Source organism: Aythya fuligula, chromosome 2, assembly GCF_009819795.1.
Source record: "Aythya fuligula isolate bAytFul2 chromosome 2, bAytFul2.pri, whole genome shotgun sequence".
Classification (NCBI taxonomy): Eukaryota; Metazoa; Chordata; class Aves; order Anseriformes; family Anatidae; genus Aythya; species Aythya fuligula.
The window spans coordinates 141531466-141553380 of NC_045560.1; the positions used below are offsets into that span (position 1 = coordinate 141531466).

The 21915-nt window shown below is 40.6% G+C and overlaps 1 protein-coding gene across 2 annotated transcripts; it reads left to right on the forward strand.

Annotated features, from left to right (window-relative positions):
* The first annotated feature begins 1399 nt into the window (after window positions 1-1399).
* EBAG9 (estrogen receptor binding site associated antigen 9) lies at window positions 1400-19738 on the forward strand. Of its 2 annotated transcripts, XM_032182955.1 has the most exons (8): window positions 1400-1547; window positions 6712-6887; window positions 7803-7900; window positions 11519-11597; window positions 11729-11887; window positions 13702-13809; window positions 14786-14877; window positions 19180-19738. In XM_032182955.1, the coding sequence occupies exons 3-8, from the start codon at window positions 7818-7820 to the stop codon at window positions 19298-19300; spliced, it is 642 nt and encodes a 213-aa protein (XP_032038846.1). In that variant the 5' UTR covers window positions 1400-1547; window positions 6712-6887; window positions 7803-7817; the 3' UTR covers window positions 19301-19738. The 2 variants fall into 2 exon arrangements, with proteins under 2 accessions (XP_032038846.1, XP_032038845.1); XM_032182954.1 differs by lacking the exon at window positions 6712-6887.
* Window positions 19739-21915: the final 2177 nt, after the last annotated feature.

Genomic DNA, 21915 nt, shown 5'->3' on the forward strand with positions numbered 1-21915 from the left:
CTCCTCAGTGGCTCACCCACCACCTCCATCAACCAGTTGTCATCAATAGCCAGGAGGACTCCTGGACTGTGTATGCCTAGATACATAATCTGAAGTGATGCAGAGTTAGAGATCACTGAAGTGTTTCCTATGCTGTAAGGAAAGGCAAAAATGCAGGTCATGTCTATTTGCAGAACAGGAAGGCTATGAGGAAAGACATTTAATGGGAGCAGAAGGAAGTGGGTGGTGTGGTTCAGGGCTGGAGGTGCTTTGTATTATTGTGTTCCCAGGACACTGTACTGGTGAGAAGGGTCAAAGCCTTCCCTGGTCTGCTGGTCCTACCAAATATAACTCAACCAGAGGTGCACACAGAGCTCTGAAAAACCTCCCATTAGGTTACTCGACATCTTCCTCCACCCAAATCCTGCACATCAATATCGAACCACTAACTGCATCTGGGTCAGGCTGGCAGACACACAGCGTTTATTGAAGCTCTAGGTGAAGCAACCCAGCTGAGCTAACGCCAGCTGAAAGAACAGTGTGACCAGCAGGGCTAGGGAGGTGATCGTCCCCCTGTACTCAGCTCTGGTGAGGCCGCACCTCGAGTACTGTGTTCAGTTTTGGGCCCCTCGCTACAAGAAGGACATCGAGGTGCTTGAGCGGGTGCAGAGAAGGGCGACGAAGCTGGTGAGGGGCCTGGAGAACAAGTCCTACGAGGAGCGGCTGAGGGAGCTGGGCTTGTTCAGCCTGGAGAAGAGGAGGCTCAGGGGCGAGCTTATCGCTCTCTATAGGTATCTCAAGGGAGGCTGTAGCGAGGTGGGGGTTGGTCTGTTCTCCCACGTGCCTGGTGACAGGACGAGGGGGAATGGGCTTAAGTTGAGCCAGGGGAGTTTTAGGTTAGATGTTAGGAAGAACTTCTTCACTGAAAGGGTTGTGAGGCATTGGAACAGGCTGCCCAGGGAAGTGGTGGAGTCACCATCCCTGGAAGTCTTTAAAAGACGTTTAGATGTAGAGCTTAGGGATATGGTTTAGTGGGGACTGCTAGTGTTAGGTCAGAGGTTGGACTCGATGATCTTGACGTCTCTTCCAACCTAGAAATTCTGTGTAACACCCAGCGGGAAGCCACTTCAGCCAAATTTTCAGCACATTTCCCACATTTACAGCAGCCTAGCCAGCCGCCTAGGACTATCTCTAGGACCACACGGGCGGCACACAGATAAGGGCGATTTATCACACTTCCTGACGCGACAAAAACCCCGCTAAAACTCCTGGGGTGGGGGACTACCGGGCCAACCCCACACCTCCGCGCCGCAGGGCGGCCACGTCAACCCGCCCCGCCCCGCCCCGCTCCTACAGCCGCGGGCGGCGTGAGCCGGGCGGCCCGGGCGGCGCTGGTTGGCGGGGCCGGGGGAAGCGGCGCGGCCGGAAGGGGCGGCCCAGTCGCCCCGGTGACAGGAGGCCGAGATGGCGGCGCGGGAGGCGGTGGCGAGCGCCAGGCTTTGAATGAGGGGCGGCCGGAGGCTGCGCTTTGGCCGCCTCGGCGCCCGGCGGCCCCCCGGCCGGGGCAGGTGAGCGGGAGGCGGCCGCCGGTTGGGAGCCGTGGGGGAGGTGGGCGGTGCGCCCCTGAGGGGCTCGGATCCTGGAGAGCAAAGGAGGACGGCGTCCTGCGGTGTCTGCTGCCCTCGGAAACTCAGCCCTGGGCCGGCGGTGGGGCGCTGCTCCGTGGTCACTGTTCGTGGTGCCTCCGTGGCACGTCTGATGAAAAACAGCGCAGCTTGCTGCTTTATGGTCCTGCTGGCTGCTCTGGATATGCTGCTGGGCTGTGGAGGGGCTTCTTCAAGTCATCCCGTACAGCACGCCCCATGGTGTATCACGGCGGTGAATTTTTGCTGCTTGTTTGGACAGCGGATGTTGCAAGATGATTTTGTGGTAGTAGCAAGAGTGCGTTAATTTATGTCTATGGCTTTCAGTGTGGATACAGATAATTTAAGTCCAGGGTGACCAGTAAAGACTGTGGTACAACTGGGGTATCGTGAGCTGTGTCGGAGTCTGGGAACTCCAGTGCTGTGCAGGGAGTTATATGAAGTAGTTCATTGTGTCAAAGATTAACTGTACGACCAAAGTTAGAGTGTAGTATCATGGGATTGTAAGGCTTCCATCTTTATATTCTGCATCTGTTTTTCAGAAGATAGTAGCACATATAGATAACGAATTATTAAAGAATGACTGTGCCTAGGTAATGGACTTATATTTTCTGTTTTAACTAACATTACCCCAAAAAACAGGACTAATTCTAATTCAGAATAGAAAGTTTCAAGAACTTGCATTAACAAGATTGGAACTATGCTCATTTTCTTCAGGAGGAAGGGGTGAGTTGAGGTGGTACTAGCCTAGCAGTTTAATGACTATAGGAAAGTAGATTTAAAAAATAAAAAGTTTAAGCTCCAGTCTGTAAACAGTTAGGTGTCTAGGAAAGACTTAGGTATGGCTAGTTTCTGTGTTTAGTTAGTGAGACAAACTCATTCTTTCTTAAATGTTGGCATCTTCTGCAAAAAATCATCGTGAAATATCTTCTTGGATTTTGGATTTGAGCACCTTGGATGCCTTGTCTCACTCCCGTAAGTAATAGGCAAAGAAGCAGTCTTTTCTCCCAGCTACCTTGTAACTTCCTATTTAGGGTGCTTATGCTGAAACTGAGAACATCAGTGTTGAAACTACAGTTCCCTGTAACCACCCGCATGTAGACAGATGCTACACTTATAATGCTGTAGTAGCATGGCTATGAGATTGAGCCACGTTTCCATTTCATCTATCCATTTATCAAAATCAATGATAAAGATGTTGGCCTAGTTGTGCTTTTTTTTTTTTTTTTTTTTCCTCCTGCCTCAGCACTCCCAATATTTCTACATAAAGTTTCTACATAAAGTGATTAGGAAAAAAAAAAGGATCAAATCATCCAGGAAGAAGGGAGTGGAGCATCTTCACTAGGTTACAGGATCACGGTTACTCTCTGAAGTGCAGGAGATGCTGGTTTTTGCTTCCAGTACCTGGCTGAATGCTGCTCCTGAATCATTACATTGCTGTTTTAAAAAGTCAATGTCTTTGTACATCTTTTAATGTACATGATTTGGAGGAGGAGTTTTGTGCTTGTAAAGAACCATTTATTTTTTTTAAGGTCTTTTTACTAATCTTTGTAAGGTTCCATCTCCCTGTAAACCGACTTGGTCATTCTTCAGACTGATGTGGTAGCACTGCTTGTTTAAAATTTTTATACAAATTGAACTTCTAAGAGACCTTATTCTTGCTGCTTAAACTTTGGACTAATCACATGGTGCTTTCTTGATTTTTTTTTTTTTTTTTTAATCAGCTGTTTGTTCTAGTGCAGACATGCTGGTTCACTGGTGCTCTTGTGGAGTTTTGGGGCTGACACGTGTGAGTACCCAAGGGCATGTTAGTCTTCTGTACCAGGAAACAGACGTCTCATTTTGCCTTAGGAGGTTTTTTGTGGTTACTCATGTAAATATGTAGTTGGTGGGGAAACGTTCAGTTTCAGTCAAGTTATTTTTAATTTTGATATAGACTTCTTCCCTTGGCTATTTAATTAGCTGTATTTAATGCAAGTAAAAGCCACTGTTTCCAAGATGTCTTCATGTATTCATTGCAGAGTCCCAGATGAGCTGATGTGAAAGAAAGTGCAATCAACTCACAAAGCAGTGGTAATTCAAGGCAGAAATTCCATTCAGAAGATGATGATATCTCAAGAAAGCAACACGGCATGCATCAGTCAGCATTACAAGTAGAACATAGGAGCAGCAGAGGAGAGGATAGGTGCCCTCTATATTAATCTTCTGTCATCTTTTCAATTGATGGAAGGAGATGAGTTCAGTAAGAGGAAAACAAAACAAAACAAAAACCTTAAGTCTTTAAAACAGTTTGAGTGCCAGAAAGTGACTTTGTTTTAGAATTGGTTCTGTCTCTTGAGATATTGCTTAATTAGTGTTTGTGTGTGCAATTAGGTATAAAAGAGGAAGTGCTCCTGCAGACAACAAGGTGCTTGTTGCATGGTGATGGTCAGTGAGCATCTTGTCTCTGGGACCTTAGTTCACATGCTCAGCTGGATGGTGTGTGCCTCAGGCTGATGCCTGCGAGGTCCGAGTTGCCAGGAGCTCTAACGCTGCTGCAAGCTGAGCGCAGCGTAAAACCGTTTCAGTACATTTCTGGACTTTCCCTCCCTTCCCTATATTTCCTTTATTGATCCATAAAATGTTTCCAGGGCTAAGTTGCCTTGGGCTTCTCACTCGTCTCTAATGTGTTTAAAATCTCGCTGCTACCATGCTCTAATCTTTGTGGTGCACAACTTCCACCTGAGCAATTGCTGTAACTTCTTTCCAGTAGAAGGCGGCTTGAGATACGTGAATCAAACTCTGGCTAAATTTGTTAACTTTTACAAAATTGTTGCACTGACTGCTAAAATTAGATGAATTAGGATTCATGTCCTGATTTACTTATTTATATCTGTTGCAATGGAGCTTAAAAGTTCAGTTGACAGTAAGTCTGATAAATGTTATACATTAGAAGGAATGTTAATGGGAGAAGGAAAGCTCCATCCCATGTTACAAATGGGAAGCTGAGGCACGGGGCGTGATACATGCAAAGCTGTGTCAGGCTGACAGATTATCAGATTTTTTGAATTCTAGTCCGGTGTTTCACCTCTGCCTCCATCTGTTAAGAAATGTTTGAGGACTCTTCCTGGAGTGTTGCCACTCCGTGTTCTGTCCCAGTGCTGTACATGGCTGTGCATCTCTTCTTTGCCAGGCTGGAGAAGAAACAGAAATACAAGGAACACCTTGTTTTACCTAACAAGTCTCATGTAATGTTATCAGGTGAATTCAGTTTGCACTAAACTCAAAAAATGCAATAACACAAACACTTCAAATGCCGTTTTAGATGCCTGGTAGGGAATGCTTGATGTGTCCTGATCTTGAACCAAGTACTTGGTTTAGGATTCTTTTTACCTAACTTTTAACATACTGCCAAAATTAATGCGTATGTGCTGCTTCACATCTTAATTAGCTGTAGAAAAACTAGATACACTGATAAAAGTACCTTTTAAAGCTGGGTGACTGCTGGTAGTACTGTGCCTAGTGATTCCTTGCTGTTGCTGAAACTCTGGCTGCGGATCTGACAACTTCGATCACAGGGCTTAACTTAACTGGGGAGGTTACAATCAAAGCTTAGAGCAGAGGAAAGCAAAATGCTACTTGCTGTCTTGAAAGGCTTGATACTGCCATAGTTAAAGGGGAGCATGGCTCAAACACACACGTACAGCACATGGCTGTGTCTCGCTTTCCTTCAGTATAATGCTGTAGTTTCTGCGTGGCACATAGGAAGCAGAGCAAGGAGTCACCTGAGCGGTGTGGAGTATGAAGGTAGCTGTTGAACCCTGCTGAACAGGCGTGTGGGTGATATTGAAGTGTGTGCAGACGTGTATAGGAATGCCCTGGGAAAAAATGCATTAATTTCTGGTGACTAACAAACACTTGTCAGCGGTGAGCTTCAAGAACTTGTGAGCTAGACTGTCCTTGAGGGTTCTGTTTGTTTGTTTGTTTATTTGTTTGAATTTAGGCAAAAATAATATTGAGTCTAGATATTTTTGAGTAATAGTGCTTCCTAAAACAATCATGTCAATCAGTGGGCTGTTCTGTTTTGTTTTTAAATTTAGGATCTGTCTGGACTGTCTAGCGTGGCAGTTCAGTAGGCTAAACAGTAGGAAAGTTGCTTTACTCTTTGTACTGTAGAGTATCTTTCTATTAACTCCCTCTGACCCCCGAGCCAATAAAAGAGTGAATTCTGATGAAGAAGAATGGAATGAGCTTCTAAATAACCTTCCTTTCAGAAAAGACATACCTTTATTCTTATTTCAGCAGGTCACCTGCTCTTCATTCCTGAAATCCCAGGTAGATGGCTTTTAGCTGCATCTCTTTAAAGTAACAATTTCTTTTGCCAATTAAGTGCTCCTGTGCAGTAATCTTTACCTTTAGAATAGAGAGCTATCCATCCAGTTGCCATCTGCTTTTTCTTTCACTAGCTTCTACTGTTCCTAAATCCTTCAAATTTTTGACTGATGCATTATCCTGTCACCTAGATATTGTCCAAATCACTTATGCCAGAAGGTAAGGAAGTTCAGGAGTACAATACCAAATAATAGTTCTGTTTTTAAATTGGAAAGCTGAGTGTGTTGGCTGGTGTCTGATGTTACTACTTTTTTTGTGGGAAGTTTGACTGTTTCCAGTTCCTGTTAGGTAAAAAGTCCATTTAATACCCACTCTTCTATAAGGAGTCTCCCATGAAATAAGACTAAGACAAGGCTAGTGTCGAGGTAGAGGTGAAATGTGTCCTGCAAGGCCTTTCTCCTGAGCTACAGCTTTGTAGCATGGCCTGTAATTTGGTGGTTATGTTATATATTTGGTGTAATTTTGGTGCTTATACAAAGGCTTAAGCCTTTTTTTTTTTTTTTTTTTTTTTTTTTTTTCAGTAAAAGGACCTACTTGCTTAGTGGCAACCCTACACAAAATTTTCAAATATATTTTCTGGATTGTATGTGAAGTAGTATTTCTAGCACTGTATTACTAGGTTTAATACTAGTTATCGTGCAAATGAGCACCGATAAAGTAAATCTAAGCTCCGTGAAGCTCACAAATCCCACGATGTACTTTTTAATAAAATCCTCAGGGCAGTATTGGAGCAGCCTACCTAATGACCCACCTTCCTGACTCTTCCTAACTTAAAGCCTGGAATATAAAAAGTGATTTAAATGCCATAGCGTATCTGAAATCAAGCTGTCCTTCCATGGAATACTCATGGCCTGAGGAAGATGTCACAGGGCTGCCTTCTCTTCTCACCAGGAGGTATGTTAAACTGGCAACAGAAAATGTTGTTACAAGTGTAGCTGCATATAATTAAAAGCTGTTTGTGAAGCCTAACCTCTTCTTCCTTACTCTGAGATGTTCACCTGTAGAAAAAAGAAAAGGGATCATTGAATTACAGCTTATTATTCTAATTGGGTCTACACCTATTTGAGGGGACCTATTGGAATAAGTATAGATACACTGAATATCAATTACTAAAGTCTCTAATTGACGCTGAAAAATAGCAGCCAGCATTGTTGGTTTCAGCTAAAGATCAATTTTTGCTCATCTGGGTCTGTTAGCATAATCTGAGCTGTCACAGGAGCATTGATGTATCCAGGGGATTAACTTGTGCTGTAGCGCACGTAGTGTGGACAGGATCCTTCTTCCCTGGTGATCTTTCAGTGACATTGGTCACTAAAATAAAATGTTTGTTCTCATCACACGTTTCCAATTAAAATCACTGGAAACTTTAAACAGCCACTTTTGGGTTTTGACTTAGTGCTGATTTAATGTACATTTATAATTTGCATTTGCAAGACTTGCTTAAGGAGGTGCGAGCTTCTTGGTCATAATTCTTTTCTCCTTGCATTGTTAGTGTCTAAGGCGTACAGTCACCACAGCTGATTGCCAGCACTTCCACTTCAAAAGTGTCTTTAATTGTCACTTTATCTATAATTATGTGCTGTTTTTTTAAAGGCTGTACACATAAGGTGCTTGCATTTTTTACATCAGTGAAATGTCCAGGTAGTAGGCAGGTAGACTCCTCTGCTCCAGGTACCTCCTTTCTTTTCTTTTCTTGCATGAGTGTAGCTTCACAGAATGTTTCCTGTTTATGAGCAACTAAGGAAATTGGCTTTAAGGGCTATAAAGATATATAATGCTCTACATCTAACTTTTTTTTTTCTTTTGCAGGAAGGGTTTCTCATCATGGCCATAACACAGTTTCGGCTCTTTAAAATCTGTACTTGCCTGGCAGCTGTGCTTTCTTTTATTAAAAAGTTAATATGCAGGTAAACACGTACTTAATTTGGTTACCTTTTCTGGTTTAATTGCAAGTTCTTTCTCGTCTTTCCTTCTCCCCAACACATACCCACCTCTTTTCCTAATTCTGGTTTTGCTACCAATTGCAAAACAATCAAGAAGGATACAAAACAAGTCAAATCCATTCTTCAGTCTGCATATTCCTGTGGAGTTCAAAAGTCTATGTAATACAGTTGTGAGTCTGTGAATTTTTGTGTTATGATAGCTCTAATGGGGATTGTTTTCTGAACAGCTATGACAGGGTTTAAAAGTTGCCTTTTAGCGTTATCCTCTGTCAAATGACTAAAAACCATTCACAATTTTTTTAAAAAGGATTTGGCAAGTGATATTCTCTTTTTTAAGAGGTTCAGTTAATGGCAGCATCCACCCAGTCATCAGTCAGTAGGCTTTCATTGTAAATATAACTCATTCTCATCCTGCTTGGTCAAGAAACTTGAGATGCTTGAGACTTCAGGTTCTTCTGCCTGCTAAAGGTTAATTCAAATGTTTAGAGGACAGTGATTAGTTTCAGAGAACCACTTTTTTTTTCCTTTTTTAAAAATGAACATCTTAAAACTTGCAAGAAAAAGCAAAAACACTTAATGTTCTTTTGAGTTGTAAATTTGTGAACGCAGCAGTGCAGTATCTAGAAGCGTTACAAAAAAATATAAAAACACACGTGTGTGTGTTTTTATCTCTAACACATGTGTTATATATACAGATTTATGGTTATATATTAGTAGGGTTCAACAGTACCTGATGCTGATCTTCTCGGATACTGTGCCATCTTCTGGACTACTTTTCCTTCTCATCACCCTTACAGGATGTTGTTTTATTTAAACAATTAGCAGTCTGAAGAAATGTATTATTCTTTTGTGTATGATAACTACTACCTTGCCACTGAGATTAAAGCATATGCAGAGCATGTGGTACACACAAAATAGCATCTGAATTGTTTTTTGTCCTGTTTACCTTTACTCATTGTATAAATAAGAAGAAGCTTTTAACTAGTTGTTGGTAAATTCATTCCACATCTACTGAAGTTTTAAGAGGCACATTTTAATGCTGCATACAACTTGATAGCTGTCAGCTTTAGTTTTGTGATTTGAATTCTAAATTAAATTAAGAATACTTGCCATTCAAGTTCTTTGAGAAGTCAAAACACCAAGTTGGCATAATTTCTGTAACATATATTTTATATATGTTTCTGTAACATGTGGACCCTTAATCTAAGTGTTAAGATATCTCTTAGAAAGAGATAGTACTATCACTGAATGTAATAAACAATTTTCTTCTTTTTCAATTTCTGAATGAACTTAATCATTGCAGTGAACAGGTGAGGAACTGATTGGGAGCAAAAAATAGGAGAACTTTTCTTCTCTTAATAACTGTTAGTTAAAACTTTCACATAAGCAAGTGAGTTGATCAAGCTGGTTCAGTCCATTAACTACGGATAGTTCTTCATTTTAATGTCAGCTGCAAAGCGTAGTTTGATAAATTTTGTTTTCTTATAACGCACCCCTGCATATGAGTAAGCTTGGTAACCAACAAATGTGATTTAATTAAATGTGCATTTTAATTTGATGGATATGAGCTAGTACTTGTTTGGATTACATATCTTAGTTTTTAATTTAAACAAGTGCCTGCAGAGACTGTGCATCTCTAGTCAGCATAAAGCCTGTGCATAGCACTTGGCATCTTTTTAGTTAACTTTTTGATGAACGGCAGCCTCCTTGATACCGCTGTTTCCAGCAAACAACAGGTATAATTACAAAATAAGGTGAAATTTCATTCTTTTTAAAATCTTCATTTTGCTAACAAATCTGGATGCTGCTAATTATTGTAGATAAACAAAACCAAGAGACATTTGGTCTTCAGAGCAGTGATCAGTCTAATGATGGTTGGGAAGCAGCTGTTTCCAGGCTTAGGTTTCTGTTAGAGACATCAACAAATCCAGTCAGCCCAAGTATCAGATGTTCCTAATATGTTTGAGGGAGCTTTGGTTTTATTTTTGTTTGTTACAGAATCTAGCATCAAGTACATACAAATATTTTCATGTGAAGAGAAGATTAAAACAGGTCTCATATAACTGCGTATGTAAGTCAAACAGGCCTACAACAATGACATTTTTATCGTTGTTGACACCACAGTAGTAGATGACCTTTTGTATGAAGACTTAATTTTTTCCAAGGATATAATCCGGAAATTGTGTTTAAATTTGGTTGCCTAAGTAATCTTTTTTTACAACAGAACCTGCTCAAAGATTGAACCTGTGCATATATACTACATAAGATAGAATTTAGAATTTTGTCCCTATCTTGGTTGCCTTATACTTAGTAATAGCTTTTTCTGAGCTACATTTATTTTAATTTCTTAACACTGTAAAGACTTCAAGACTTAGACAGCTGTAAGTTTCTTTCTTAAAAACCTGAAACAATTAAGATTTGCTTTGTCTTGAAGACTTCTTGCACGAGAACTAAACTGTTGTTTTTCAGCATAAAGGAGCAGTTTCTGAATGGGCTAGAGTTAATTATATGAAGCGAAAATTTGATGATAGCACCTGATCTTTCCTAAGGAGGTATAATTTGGTCAAAAGTAGGAAAAAATAATCTAGTCACTCACCGGTGTGCAGTGGACCTTGTGTTACAAGCAATTCAGCTGCTCTGATGTGATGGTGGAATGTTCTATAATAATAACAATAATGGACGTGAACTCCAAGTGCCAGTTCCCTGTGGCATTCTCATCAGCATCAATAAACAGATCTTTGCTCTTCAAAGCTATCGAGGTCCAAGGTCAGTTAGGTGACTGTCTTGATATAGGAGGTGACACCTGGGGAGAACACGAGTGTCAGTGTCAAATTAATTCTCTTGTGTTAAAAGGTTTTAAGATACAGCAAATGTCAGCTAAAAATATTTTGTTAATGTGATTTTTTTTTTTTAATGTCATGAAGTAAATATTTGCATTGTTTATTAGCAATGCACTAGTGTTTGTCTTCAATTAAAATTGCTACAGTTGCTGAAACACTTTCGCTGCGACATTATTAAATAGAAGCATGTATTGAGCAGAAGCTGTTGACTTGCATTACATTTTGCTACCTATCTTTAGACTTCAAAGGGAAAAGTGCTTTAGAGGGGCTTTCAAATCGAGCAGCTCAACAAATGATTTGTTAAATGCAGCTTAACGCTTCAGGACAATAGAAGAATTTCTCAGTTTCCAGTGGAAATGGTTATCTTTGAGCTAATACAGATCTGTAGTGTTTGCTTCTTTAGCATTGGGAATCTAAAAACTCTAACTGACTATATGCAAATAACTGATTTAATTCATCTCTTTTCAAACTGGCATAGAAACAGAGGAGGAGCAACTCTTTAAGAAATGTGAAGAGTAAATGGCACTTGAAATTTGTGTGAGCCCCACTTTAAATTCACGATGGAAGTCTTACTAGCAGTAGACAATACTGAGGTAGTTTAGGCACTTAATGTTTTAGCCAAGGCTACTTTCAGCAGTGCTGTTCTCAGACCTCCTTTTTTTTTTTTTTTTTTTTTTTTTTTTTTTTAAAACGTAGTGCTCATGTTTTCAGAGCTTGGAGGAATCCTACATTTTTCTTTCAGGTCTGGAAGAGGGCGAAAATTAAGTGGAGACCAAATAACTTTGCCAACCACAGTGGATTATTCATCTGTTCCCAAACAGGTAATTGCTTCAGTGGTAGGTAATTTAATAATTACTTAACAGAGTGATTGTACCAGTTCTGTTGTCTTAGCAAGATACGTTAAGACACATTTTTACTTTCAGATATTAATTTGTATCATTTACTTTTACAGCCAGAAGTAGAAGACTGGTCTTCATGGGATGAGGATGCACCCACCAGTGTGAAGATTGAAGGTGGCAATGGTAATGTGGCAGCTCAGCAAAACCCTTTGGAACAAATGGAACCTGATTATTTCAAAGATATGACACCAACTATAAGAAAAACTCAAAAAGTAGGTATTGAGTTTTCAACTATACTTACTGAGGGCTTTCCATGTTTTAATATAGGTTATAAGTAAATTGGCAACCTATAGACAGTGCTTCAGGCAAAAGTATGTTGTCCTGTTGAAAGGAGAATAGATGCTGATGTCTAGTCTAACCTGGCTGATTAAAATGCTGACTTTCAGACCTTACCAAATGTGATTCTGGTTAGTGTTTACATTGCTAGTCTTATAATTCTTGGAAACTTACGATGAGTTTCATAGTCTAACTGTTCTAGGAAGTATAAATGTGAGAACTCTCACCTCGCTTTTAATTCTAAAAACAGCACGGTTGCACTAAGACACTTGTGCTCATACCTCTTTGGTATTTGAACAGAGACACTCGATGTCCTGCCCTTACTGATGTTTGATGTAGCAACGTTGCTGCTTCAGAAAGCAGTGGGTTCCTGTCTTACCAAACCGTGTTGGAGCGAGTGTTGTTAGGGAGCTGATATTTCGAAATAGCTTGCTCTTCAAAGGTCAGATTTTTGAAGAATAGAGAGATGGGTATCTTCACACTAATATTAACACCACGAACTTTTTCTAATTAAAGTTCTGGTAAATTGCAAGGTTTGTTTCCATGTGGAAATATTCCAGTTGGATACCTACAGGGCTTTGAGTCGATTGGAAAACCTTTTGCATCATGAAGGCAGTCAAGGACTGGAACAGGTTGCCCAGAGTGGTCCAGTCTCCATCAAGACCCAACTGCATAAACCCTGTGTACCTTTGTCAGCCTCAGAGCTGACCATGCTTTGAGCAGGAGGTTCATCTGGAGACCCCCTAGGCCCTTTCAAACCTTAATTCTCTGGTGCTCCTATGAACTGGAGATGACAGTGGGGTTGTTCTTGTGTATATTTGGGATCTGCAAGACTGTGTGGACTAGAGTCTTCTGAGGATTCTGGTCTTAGAAAATCTGGGGGGCAGAGGAGGACTGGGGGAGAGGTGGATTTCTCCTTTGTTTCTCATGATGTTTTTTCTTAATGAATTAAGCTTCTGGTGTAGCATAAAACTCAGGAAGAGTCCATGCTGCTTAAGTACTGCTATACTGGTTCAGTTTAAACACATCTCTAGGGTTGACTGCAGGCACCATATAGACCATTGCTGCTAACTTGGCCCTGTTACCAACCTGTAAGTACAAATTTGTATTTGCAGTTCCACAGTGTTGGGGCTCAATATGGAACCCCAAGATCTGAGGTGGAATCCTTTTGTGTTCCTGCTCATATCGATGGTGTGGAAATGGAATTTCAGTCGGATAACCACATCTGCCATTGCGAAATGAGATTGTCTAGTCCTGTTTGCTTTCTTGCATTGCTCCTTGTGTTTGTACAGTCAGTGAAATTGGGGATCTTTTGGAAGCAGCAGGGGCTTAAAATAGGCTAAACAAAGCAAGTGAGTAAGCTCATGTCTTGAGGTCAAGACAGATAAGGGATATAGGATCTTAGCTACTGTGTTAAACTTGTTAACTTGCCTTTCAGGAGAAGCATTAGTGCACGTTTTTCAGCTAAATTAGCACAGAGCTTTATCAGTTGATGTGATATGGAGTTGCATTTCAACTACTGAAGCTTAGGCTGTCTGCACAGCAGTGCTGTTGAAGTACCTGGAATAGCTTGTGTTCCAAAGCAGGGTTTCTCCAAGGAATATCTCATGTAATTGGTAGCTCAGGTGAATACTGGGAGATGTGGCTGTTAGATCTCTCCTTTTTTTGTGCCCTTTTTGTGTTTTGATACAGTCATAGGTTGTCAGAGTGCTTTGACCTCTCTTTTTGTTCCTTTTTTGAATATTTTCAGATAGTTATTAAAAAACGAGAACCTTTAAATTTTGGGATTCCAGAGGGAAACACAGGATTCTCTAGCAGACTAGCAGCTACGCAAGATATTCCTTTTATTCACCAGTCTGTAAGTATGCTCTAAGTATTGATCTCTTATTTGACAGGTAAATGACTTCCTTAGGAGAAGGAATAATCTGCCTTCTGTATTGTGAAGAGCAAGAGGAATAGTTGTGGAATAACATAAATTATTTTAAAATCGAGTATGTGGTTCAAAGTAATGAAGTAATTGATCTAATTCTAATTTATTTACTCTACTGTGAAGCTTAACAGACCAGTGGTTAAAAGGTAGGGAGCTTCCAAGCACCTTTATACCAGCAAATCTTGTAAGCCAATGACTTACATGTTTTTTGGACTCTACACAGTAAGTTTCTAACAAGAGTTTTTATTATTTTTTTTTCTAGGAAGTCTGTGGGTTTTATTTGCTTTGTAATCTTGAACCCATATTTAACTTTCTGCTTCTCCCTCCTCTTTATATAGAGCTTGTCTTCTAAGAGTCTCCTAACTTTTGCTCTTATTTTGCTAAATAGCCTGGCTATGCAATAGCCTGGCTGTTAGAGGGAGATACTCATTTTTTTTCTTAATTTTTGCCTTCTTTAACAGTGCTTTGTTTAATGTAGTACACAAAGTGGTCTAGGCAGAAAGCAGTACAGAATGGTCATAACACTTCCTTAGACTGTCATAATGAAAATAATTCAGGAAAGGGCTCTGGTGAGTAAAAACAGCATTCAGGGAATAATGTTGGTCTGTCCATGCAACTTCCAGAAATTTTTAATACCATCTACTCAGTTCACCTGCTCAACTTGTCTTCTTCCTAAAAATGCATTCTAGTACTTCCTTCTTTCCTTTGTTCCCCAGCAACAGAATCTAAAAATCTACACTAACAATATAAAGGCAAAAAGTCAGTATTAGAACGTGAACAGTAAACTGAGAAGTACTGTCATATCTTAGATATTTCTGGAAGCCTGAAGCATCAGGGTTAAAAATAAGTGATTTTATCTTTATTTTTTCCACGTGCTTAGAGTTTTTTTCTTGTTTTGTTCCAGCCTGAACTGGGAGACTTGGATACTTGGCAAGAAAATACAAATGCCTGGGAAGAAGAAGAAGATGCTGCCTGGCAGGCAGAAGAAGTTCTTAGGTAAATGAAAATAGCATAGCACTACAAAAACTTTTATATGCAAAATAATCAAGTGCAGGTTTGTTTTCTGTAGCACTTCTCTCATTCTCAGTGCTTCACAAAACTAGTGTGAATACCTCATCTCTTTTATTCTTCTTTTCCATTTTAAGAAGTTGAAGTACAAATGGTAGTGAGATGCAGGTTGAGTTGAAGCTAATTGCACACAATGATCTGAATTCGCAATGACTTATGTTAACCTGTTTAATTTCAAAGTTTTATCAAACTTTAGGAGCTTGATACATGATCAGATAACCTGCCTCAGATCACTCCAGCTTCCTAACCTGTTCTTATTCTACTCAGAAAATCACAAATCTACGGCTTCGGTGAGACAATAGTGACAATGGGAAATAAAGACGTGATATATTTAAAAATAATTCTAAACCTGTGAATTCTTTAAAGAAAAAGGGTATTTTTTTTCAGAAAGAAGATTCTGTAGAGCTATTTATTGTGCCATTATTTGGGAAGATGTCTTACTCTCTTGTTCAAGAGTACAAGAGTGAAGTCATACATAAGAAGCATGCTTTTGATGCGTTAGTGGTGGATGATAAATTCAACCAATTCTAACGCTGTCAAACATACATTGACATTCTGGTTAATATTTAGTTAGTTGTTTTTTAACGTTATTACTGAAACTGTTTCAAGACTGTATTGCAGAAGCTATATGATATATCCGAATGTTGTTTCTTCGGGTTGTTTTTGTTCCAAGGATAGTGCCTTTAAAGAACATCAATAGGCTCAGTAAGATCTTTAATCTCAGATGTGCAATCTATTGAGACTCAACCTGTGATGCACCAGACAAAGAAAATGAAAGACAATGAAAAATCCTGTTTATTTGGAATTGGGGAATGACACTGCAGCCTCTGCAGTTAGCAAAAGCAGTGTGTTTTACTGAGCCCTTACCACGTTCCATTAAAGATCTTGGTTTTAAGGCTATAAAAACAAGTACTCAAGCTTTCCCGAGCGTGGACTTGTTTTACAGAAGTTAGACAGTAATAATCCAGTGAGTGCATGTGTGTTTGTTTCTGGAGTGTGAAATTGTCTGTGTAGTGGATTTTTCCTGGGATGGTTGAAGGTATATTTTCTGCCAGTTGTCAGGTTTGTGCTTTAGAATGCTTAGTGAGAGGGATTGCTTGCATGGGAATAGCAGTGGAGTTTCTCAAATTTTCTTATTTGGTAGAAGCTGTTCGGAAGCTTTTGGCCTGACATATTTTTACTATGGAAAGGCTTCAGCTCGAGTAGTTAATTTTGAGAGGCTTCCTCCTCTGCCCCACTAAAAGTATTGAACTTTACTTGTTTTAGTAGGGATTTATGTGTATGTGTCCAAATATTTCAAGTGAACGGAGCACAACTAGAACTGTAACTGTCTGTATTACATATCTCTTGGCCTACTATGAATGGCCACCTCGGTACAACTGATCATTGTCTGAGTTGTACCCCAGCTGTGTGAAGTAAAACCTTTGTTTTATTCAGGACACATCAGATTACAGTGGTTTTCTTTAATTGTGGAAAATGCTGGCTGATATTTAGCAAGATTGGTAGGAAATGCCTTCCGGGCTTACAGTCTCTCTTGCAGTAGGTATCTGTGGTGGAATTAACATCTAACTTTTGACACAAAACTTGAGTATAGTACTTGATAGGCCTGGCTCTGTTTTTCAGGCGTGTGTAGTAAGGGAGCAATCTGGAGTCTGTTCTTAGTGCTCAATCATGCTAAAATGGTCTGTGGCCTCTTAATAGCAGGGCAGACTGTATCCTGCGGCCTTCTCCCTGGTGACTTAATGCACACAGCAACAGTTGAAGCAAGCATGTGTAGTAAGCCAGATGCTTCCTGGAAATCCAAGCGTGCTGGAAGACAGTGCTGAGGAGTAATCTGCAGTTGTTGTCTGAGCAGTTCCTGGAGTCTGTTTTCTTGCCCATTCCCCAGCAAGTTCTGGGCTGGTAGCACTGAAATCTTCCAGTCAGTGGCAAAGCAGTGTGGTGGATGAAAGCTGGATTTTCATTTTTCTTTGCAATTAATTGAAGTTAGATAGAACTTCGCTGCTGCAGATTGTAGATACCTGTATGTACCTTTAGACTTTCTAATACCAATGAATTGTTCTTTTTTTATTTTCCCCAGTGGAAACAGTTAACATAAATGGTCCTTGGTTTAATAAGTAGCTTTGTGTAAAAGGTCCAATGTGTGAGAATAGTTTTTGTACTCTTTGTATTGAAAGAAATGAAAATGATGATGAAATGAAATCATTCTTCTTAGTTTTTCAGAATGCATACAGTAAGAAAAAAACAAACACAACCACTGGAATGTCTGCTAACTGTTCTGGTTATAATTAGTGTTCTGCTAACCAGTGAAAGAGGTTTAGTTTTTTTGGACATAACTAGTGTTAGCAGTGCAAAGCAAGGCTGGCATCAATAATGAATACTTTTCTGGTTTAAATGACTGGTATCATTCCATCCAAACTGTGCTGAACTCCTTGTGCTGGAGCTCAGAATAAGTGAGTCAGATGTGGCTGTAGTTTGTCGTAGGCTCTTTGTTGAGAAATTGAACCTTTCTGAGCTCAAAAGGTTGTAGTAACTTCATACTGAAAACAAGTAAAATGTTTGGAATAGATACCAGTGTTTTGAACAGTGACCAAGTAAAAGAGCAGTAAAAGGCAATTGCTTTCCTGGTAAGCTACTTGTATGTATTTTCTGGTGACTTCAGTACCTCTGAGATGATACAAAGATCACTTCTCATTTGGACTTAACTCAAGTCCAATAAAATCACTCAGCCAGTAGAGGGCATGGAAACCCCTTACAGGAATCTTTACTGTGCAGTGTTCTGTGTTGTAGTTTACACGGGGAAAGAAACCTGATCTGCTATAACTTTCCTTATTTCACAACAGCAAGTGAATAGCAAAATTGCTTAACACCTTTTGCGTCTTTTTTTCTTTCCTTTTTTTTTCTTTTTTAAACTAACTCCACTGTCTCTTTTTGGAACTGCACTGCCTCTATGTGCGTCCTGCCCTCTTTTGCATCAGTTCAGAGGTGTGAAAAATAAAAAGTAAAAGTTTGGGCTTCCCTTAACCCCACTAGGAATGAGAGGTAGATTCTGATGTAAACGATTAATTTCATTCTTTCAAGACAGCAGAGCAGTTTATTAGGGGATAGGAAAACTTCTAGCCATTAATAATCAATCAAATGAAACCGTGAAGGTATTAAGTACAATTCCTCTCCTACCACTGTCAAGTACAAAGATAATGTGTAGTCTTTATACCTCAAGTATTTTGTTTTGTGTGCCCAGCTTGCCCGTAGTTGACAATTTACCAAAGAAGGTTGCCTCAGTTGAAGATGGTTTTTAATTCTGAACGTTTTACAGACATGCACAGATAACATTAATATGTTGAAAGTTAACTCCTTACGCTCTACCAATTAGACTTCTTTATTCTCTTTTAATGAGCTATTCTTTATTCTTACCAAATCTGATAAATTTCTCCTCCTCAAATTAATGAAGCTCTGTTTTTTATTTTTAAGTCATCTTGCAAGCAGCATGGCAGTGTTGTTTTTTTTTGTTTTTTTTTTTTTTTTTAATATCTAATAAGCCAAATGCAAAGCAGGAGTGACCTCTGAACACTGTTCTATTGCTAATGGTGAAGTACAGGAGCAAGCTGCAATGTGTCACTTGGAATATGAGCGCTATAACGTGTCCCTGAGAAATGGAGTACAGCACGGATCCTGAGCAAGTGAAAGGGAATGTTAAAAGTTATCATCTCACTTGGTTACATGGAAAATGTTCGTAGGACTTGCATTATGAAGAGCACAGCTACTGATGCCTGTGCTGAGGAAAAGGAGGGGCAGAACTTCATGTTCAAGACAAGTCAAATTGTGTTGGTCTGAATTTGAAAAGACAGGTCATCTTGCTATTGTAGCACTAGATTAATTATGTTCTAATTAGCATTAGGCCTTTTAATTGTCCACTACTTGAACTAATTATTCTGAATCTTTGAGAACTGAGTGGCTTTCAGATTCTAAATGTTAGGGGGGATAGCTGGGCCAGATGATCCTGGCAGTCTTTTCCAACCCTTATGAATCTGTGATATTTGAAGGAATATTACTGCCTAAGACCATATTAATCTGAGAAAAGACCTTTAGTATGACAAAAGAGTAACTGTTCTGAGACTAACTATAGTCGACTGAGGCTCTGTTTTCTATTAGTTATAATAAGCTAGTTATTGACTATGCTGTAAATTGGACTCCTGTTTTTTTTAGCAGTTCATTTTTCTCTAATTACAGGCAACAGAAGATAGCAGAAAGGGAAAAACGAGCAGCAGAACAACAGCGAAAGAAGATGGAGAAAGAGGCCCAAAGGCTAATGAAAAAAGAACAAAACAAAATTGGTGTAAAACTGTCCTAACAGAAACGACGCATCGGTGGCAGTGCCAGTGGGAAAAGAGAATTCCAGCTCTACAACATGCGTATTGGTATTGATATAAGTATTTCCAGGACTTCAACACACTGCTCGGTTTCAATGCATTCTTCAGGTCATTCTTGGAAGCCAGAATTCTCCCAAAGTATCTTGAACTGCTAGTAGATGATTCTTTAAGGAGGAAAACAAAATCACAAAAAACAAAACACACACACAAAATCATGCCTTGGTGAAATGAAGTTTCCTACAATAGTTCTGTTCCAATACCCTTCTTTGCAGCAAAATTGATTGAGCAAGGATGTTGATTGAGAGAGACTCCTAATGAACAGCTCAAGCCTAGAGAAAAGAATGTAAATATTCAGTGGTGGGGAACCTACTGTATTGTCTGTGCTTACCTGAAACATGTAATTAAACAGTTTTAAATAACCCTTTGCTTCCTACTTGATATCAAAATGTCTGCTTTTGCCTTTTATAAAAGTATGTATAAATACCTCAGTTTTATGCTGGAGAGGTTTTGGAGGAAGTCCTGATGCAGTGCCAGTATTGTGCAGCAGCAGACACAACCCTGGTGTGATAGCACTGCTGTTCTAGCTACATGTGCGGAGCACAGCACTGCATGGGCTGCTGCAGGGAAAAGTTAGCTCCATCCCAGCCAGACCCAGCACAACATCATGCAGAAGATGATGACCTGTTATGGGTGACCTGCGGCTCTACGTGTACTCCTGGTGTGCTGTGGTAGAGGAGAGGTTACAGCTGAATGCTTCACTGGGTTTCTCATCACTTCGGCACTTGCAGCTTCCTGTGTTACCGCACCCACTTACAACACTGAGGTGGCTACAGGCAATGGTATGGCTGCACAACAAGGGCGTGTTCTGCTCCATGAGTGCAGGGGAGTGATTTAATTGTTTCTTTGTATTGGTAGATTTGTATTTCTTGCACAAATTGTTACTTCCTGCAGTTAGGAAAAAAATCCTGACATCTCCCAGCCATTGCATAGGTAGTATAGTTTGGAAATTCTCAGTTCAGTTACCAGCACTCCTTGGATTCCCTTTATGTAGAGGTAGACTTCAGTGGTAGGTGGCACTGGCACAGGCTGCCCAGAGAAGCTGTGGATGCCCCATCCCTGCAGGTGCTCAAGGCCAGGCTGGATGGGGCTTTGGGCAACCTGGGCTGGTGGGAGGTGTCCCTGCCCATGCCAGGGGGTTGGAACTGGAAGGGCTTTAAGGTCCCTTCCAACCCAAACCAAACTACGCTGTTATCTCTGAAGTCATGATTCAGGTGTGTGGGTTTGTATCTTGTGACAGGTAAGTGAATTTTCACTTCTGTGCCTGAGACTTGTTCCCCATGCATACAGGGAACTATAAAGTTGTGAAAGAGTGTGGCTGGGTGGGAGCTTGCCTATGGTGTGTGCCCAGAAAAACAGAATTTCTAACTAAGTTGCAGGTTCTGACATGGGTTTTGCTTGAAAGATAATTAAGATAGCAAGGTGGTAAGGTCTTAGTGACTGGAAAGTTCTTAGCAAAAATGTTTGTTCTGCTTGTTGTGTTCCTTAAAGTCTTGCACAATTCGACTGATTTGACAGAAATCTCAAATGTGATGTCCTTGAGAACTGTTCAATTTCAGAATGCATTTTAGAAGGCAACAATATTCACTTTCATCCTTATTTTTTCTGTACAAGTGCTCTGGCTGGAGCAGAACAGATGGCTACATGCTCTGCAGACTGAACAGCTGCGTGGCAAGTAAATCTTACAGGGAACACTGGTAAAATACCTGACTGGTGAGATGAATGGGAGATAAGGGAACGGCTGGGAATAAGATTTAATAAAAATAGGTGTCTGTACTTTTAACCACACTGGTGAAGCGAGGCCCTATGTGTCCTAACTTTCTTACACCTCCCAATACGGAGCTGAGACACCCTCAGGATGTGCTTGGTTTCTTTCCCTCCTGCTGCTGCAGGCTCCTCCTTCCCCTCCACCCAGCCTCCTGGCTGTGCCCTTTATTTTCCCTTTGCTGGGAGCCAAACCTTCCCTGTTACTGCTGACTCTGGAGGACTGGCCTGCTGGGAGGGCTGGAAAATCCTCCTGTCCTTGGCTCTGCTGCAGTGTTCATGTATGAAATGACGCGTGTTCGTTTGTCTGAAGGGTTTTGGAACAAAATACTCATTTGCTCTCCTCATGTAGGACACGACACAACTAAAGCCGGACTTTCATTTGAGTGTGTGGCTGCAGTCTGGGATGTGGAAGAGGTAGCTGCTGGGGCGGAGGAAAGAAACAACTGAGTGGTCAGGAGCTAAGATCAGCCTCGTGAGTGCCGGCACGGTAAGAGTACAGCTTGGGGCAGGGCAGGTGCCTCTTGGCTGAGCACTAAAGAAAGTGGGGTTAGGAAGAGAAGTGTGTGATGGGGTTAGCAGCAGCTGTCCCTGCGGCCTGGGAAGGAGCTGCCATTCCCATGCTATCCTGGAAGCCTCAACTTGGGCAGCCCCCTGCTGCTTCACCCCTCGCTGGTGAGCTGCTCGTCCTCCCCAGCTGCATGTTTTGAGGCAAAGATCTCCAGTGCTGTACTGGTATGGACATGAATTATTTCTAAAATAGGAGAATAAAAGG

Bases quoted from the DNA above. Each gene is read 5' to 3' on its own strand.
- EBAG9 (XM_032182955.1), top strand. From the start codon at position 7,818: ATGGCCATAACACAGTTTCGGCTCTTTAAAATCTGTACTTGCCTGGCA. The intron at 11,598-11,728 runs GTAATTGCTTCA...TTACTTTTACAG, and splicing joins ATTCATCTGTTCCCAAACAG to CCAGAAGTAGAAGACTGGTC. The intron at 13,810-14,785 runs GTAAGTATGCTC...GTTTTGTTCCAG, and splicing joins TTCCTTTTATTCACCAGTCT to CCTGAACTGGGAGACTTGGA.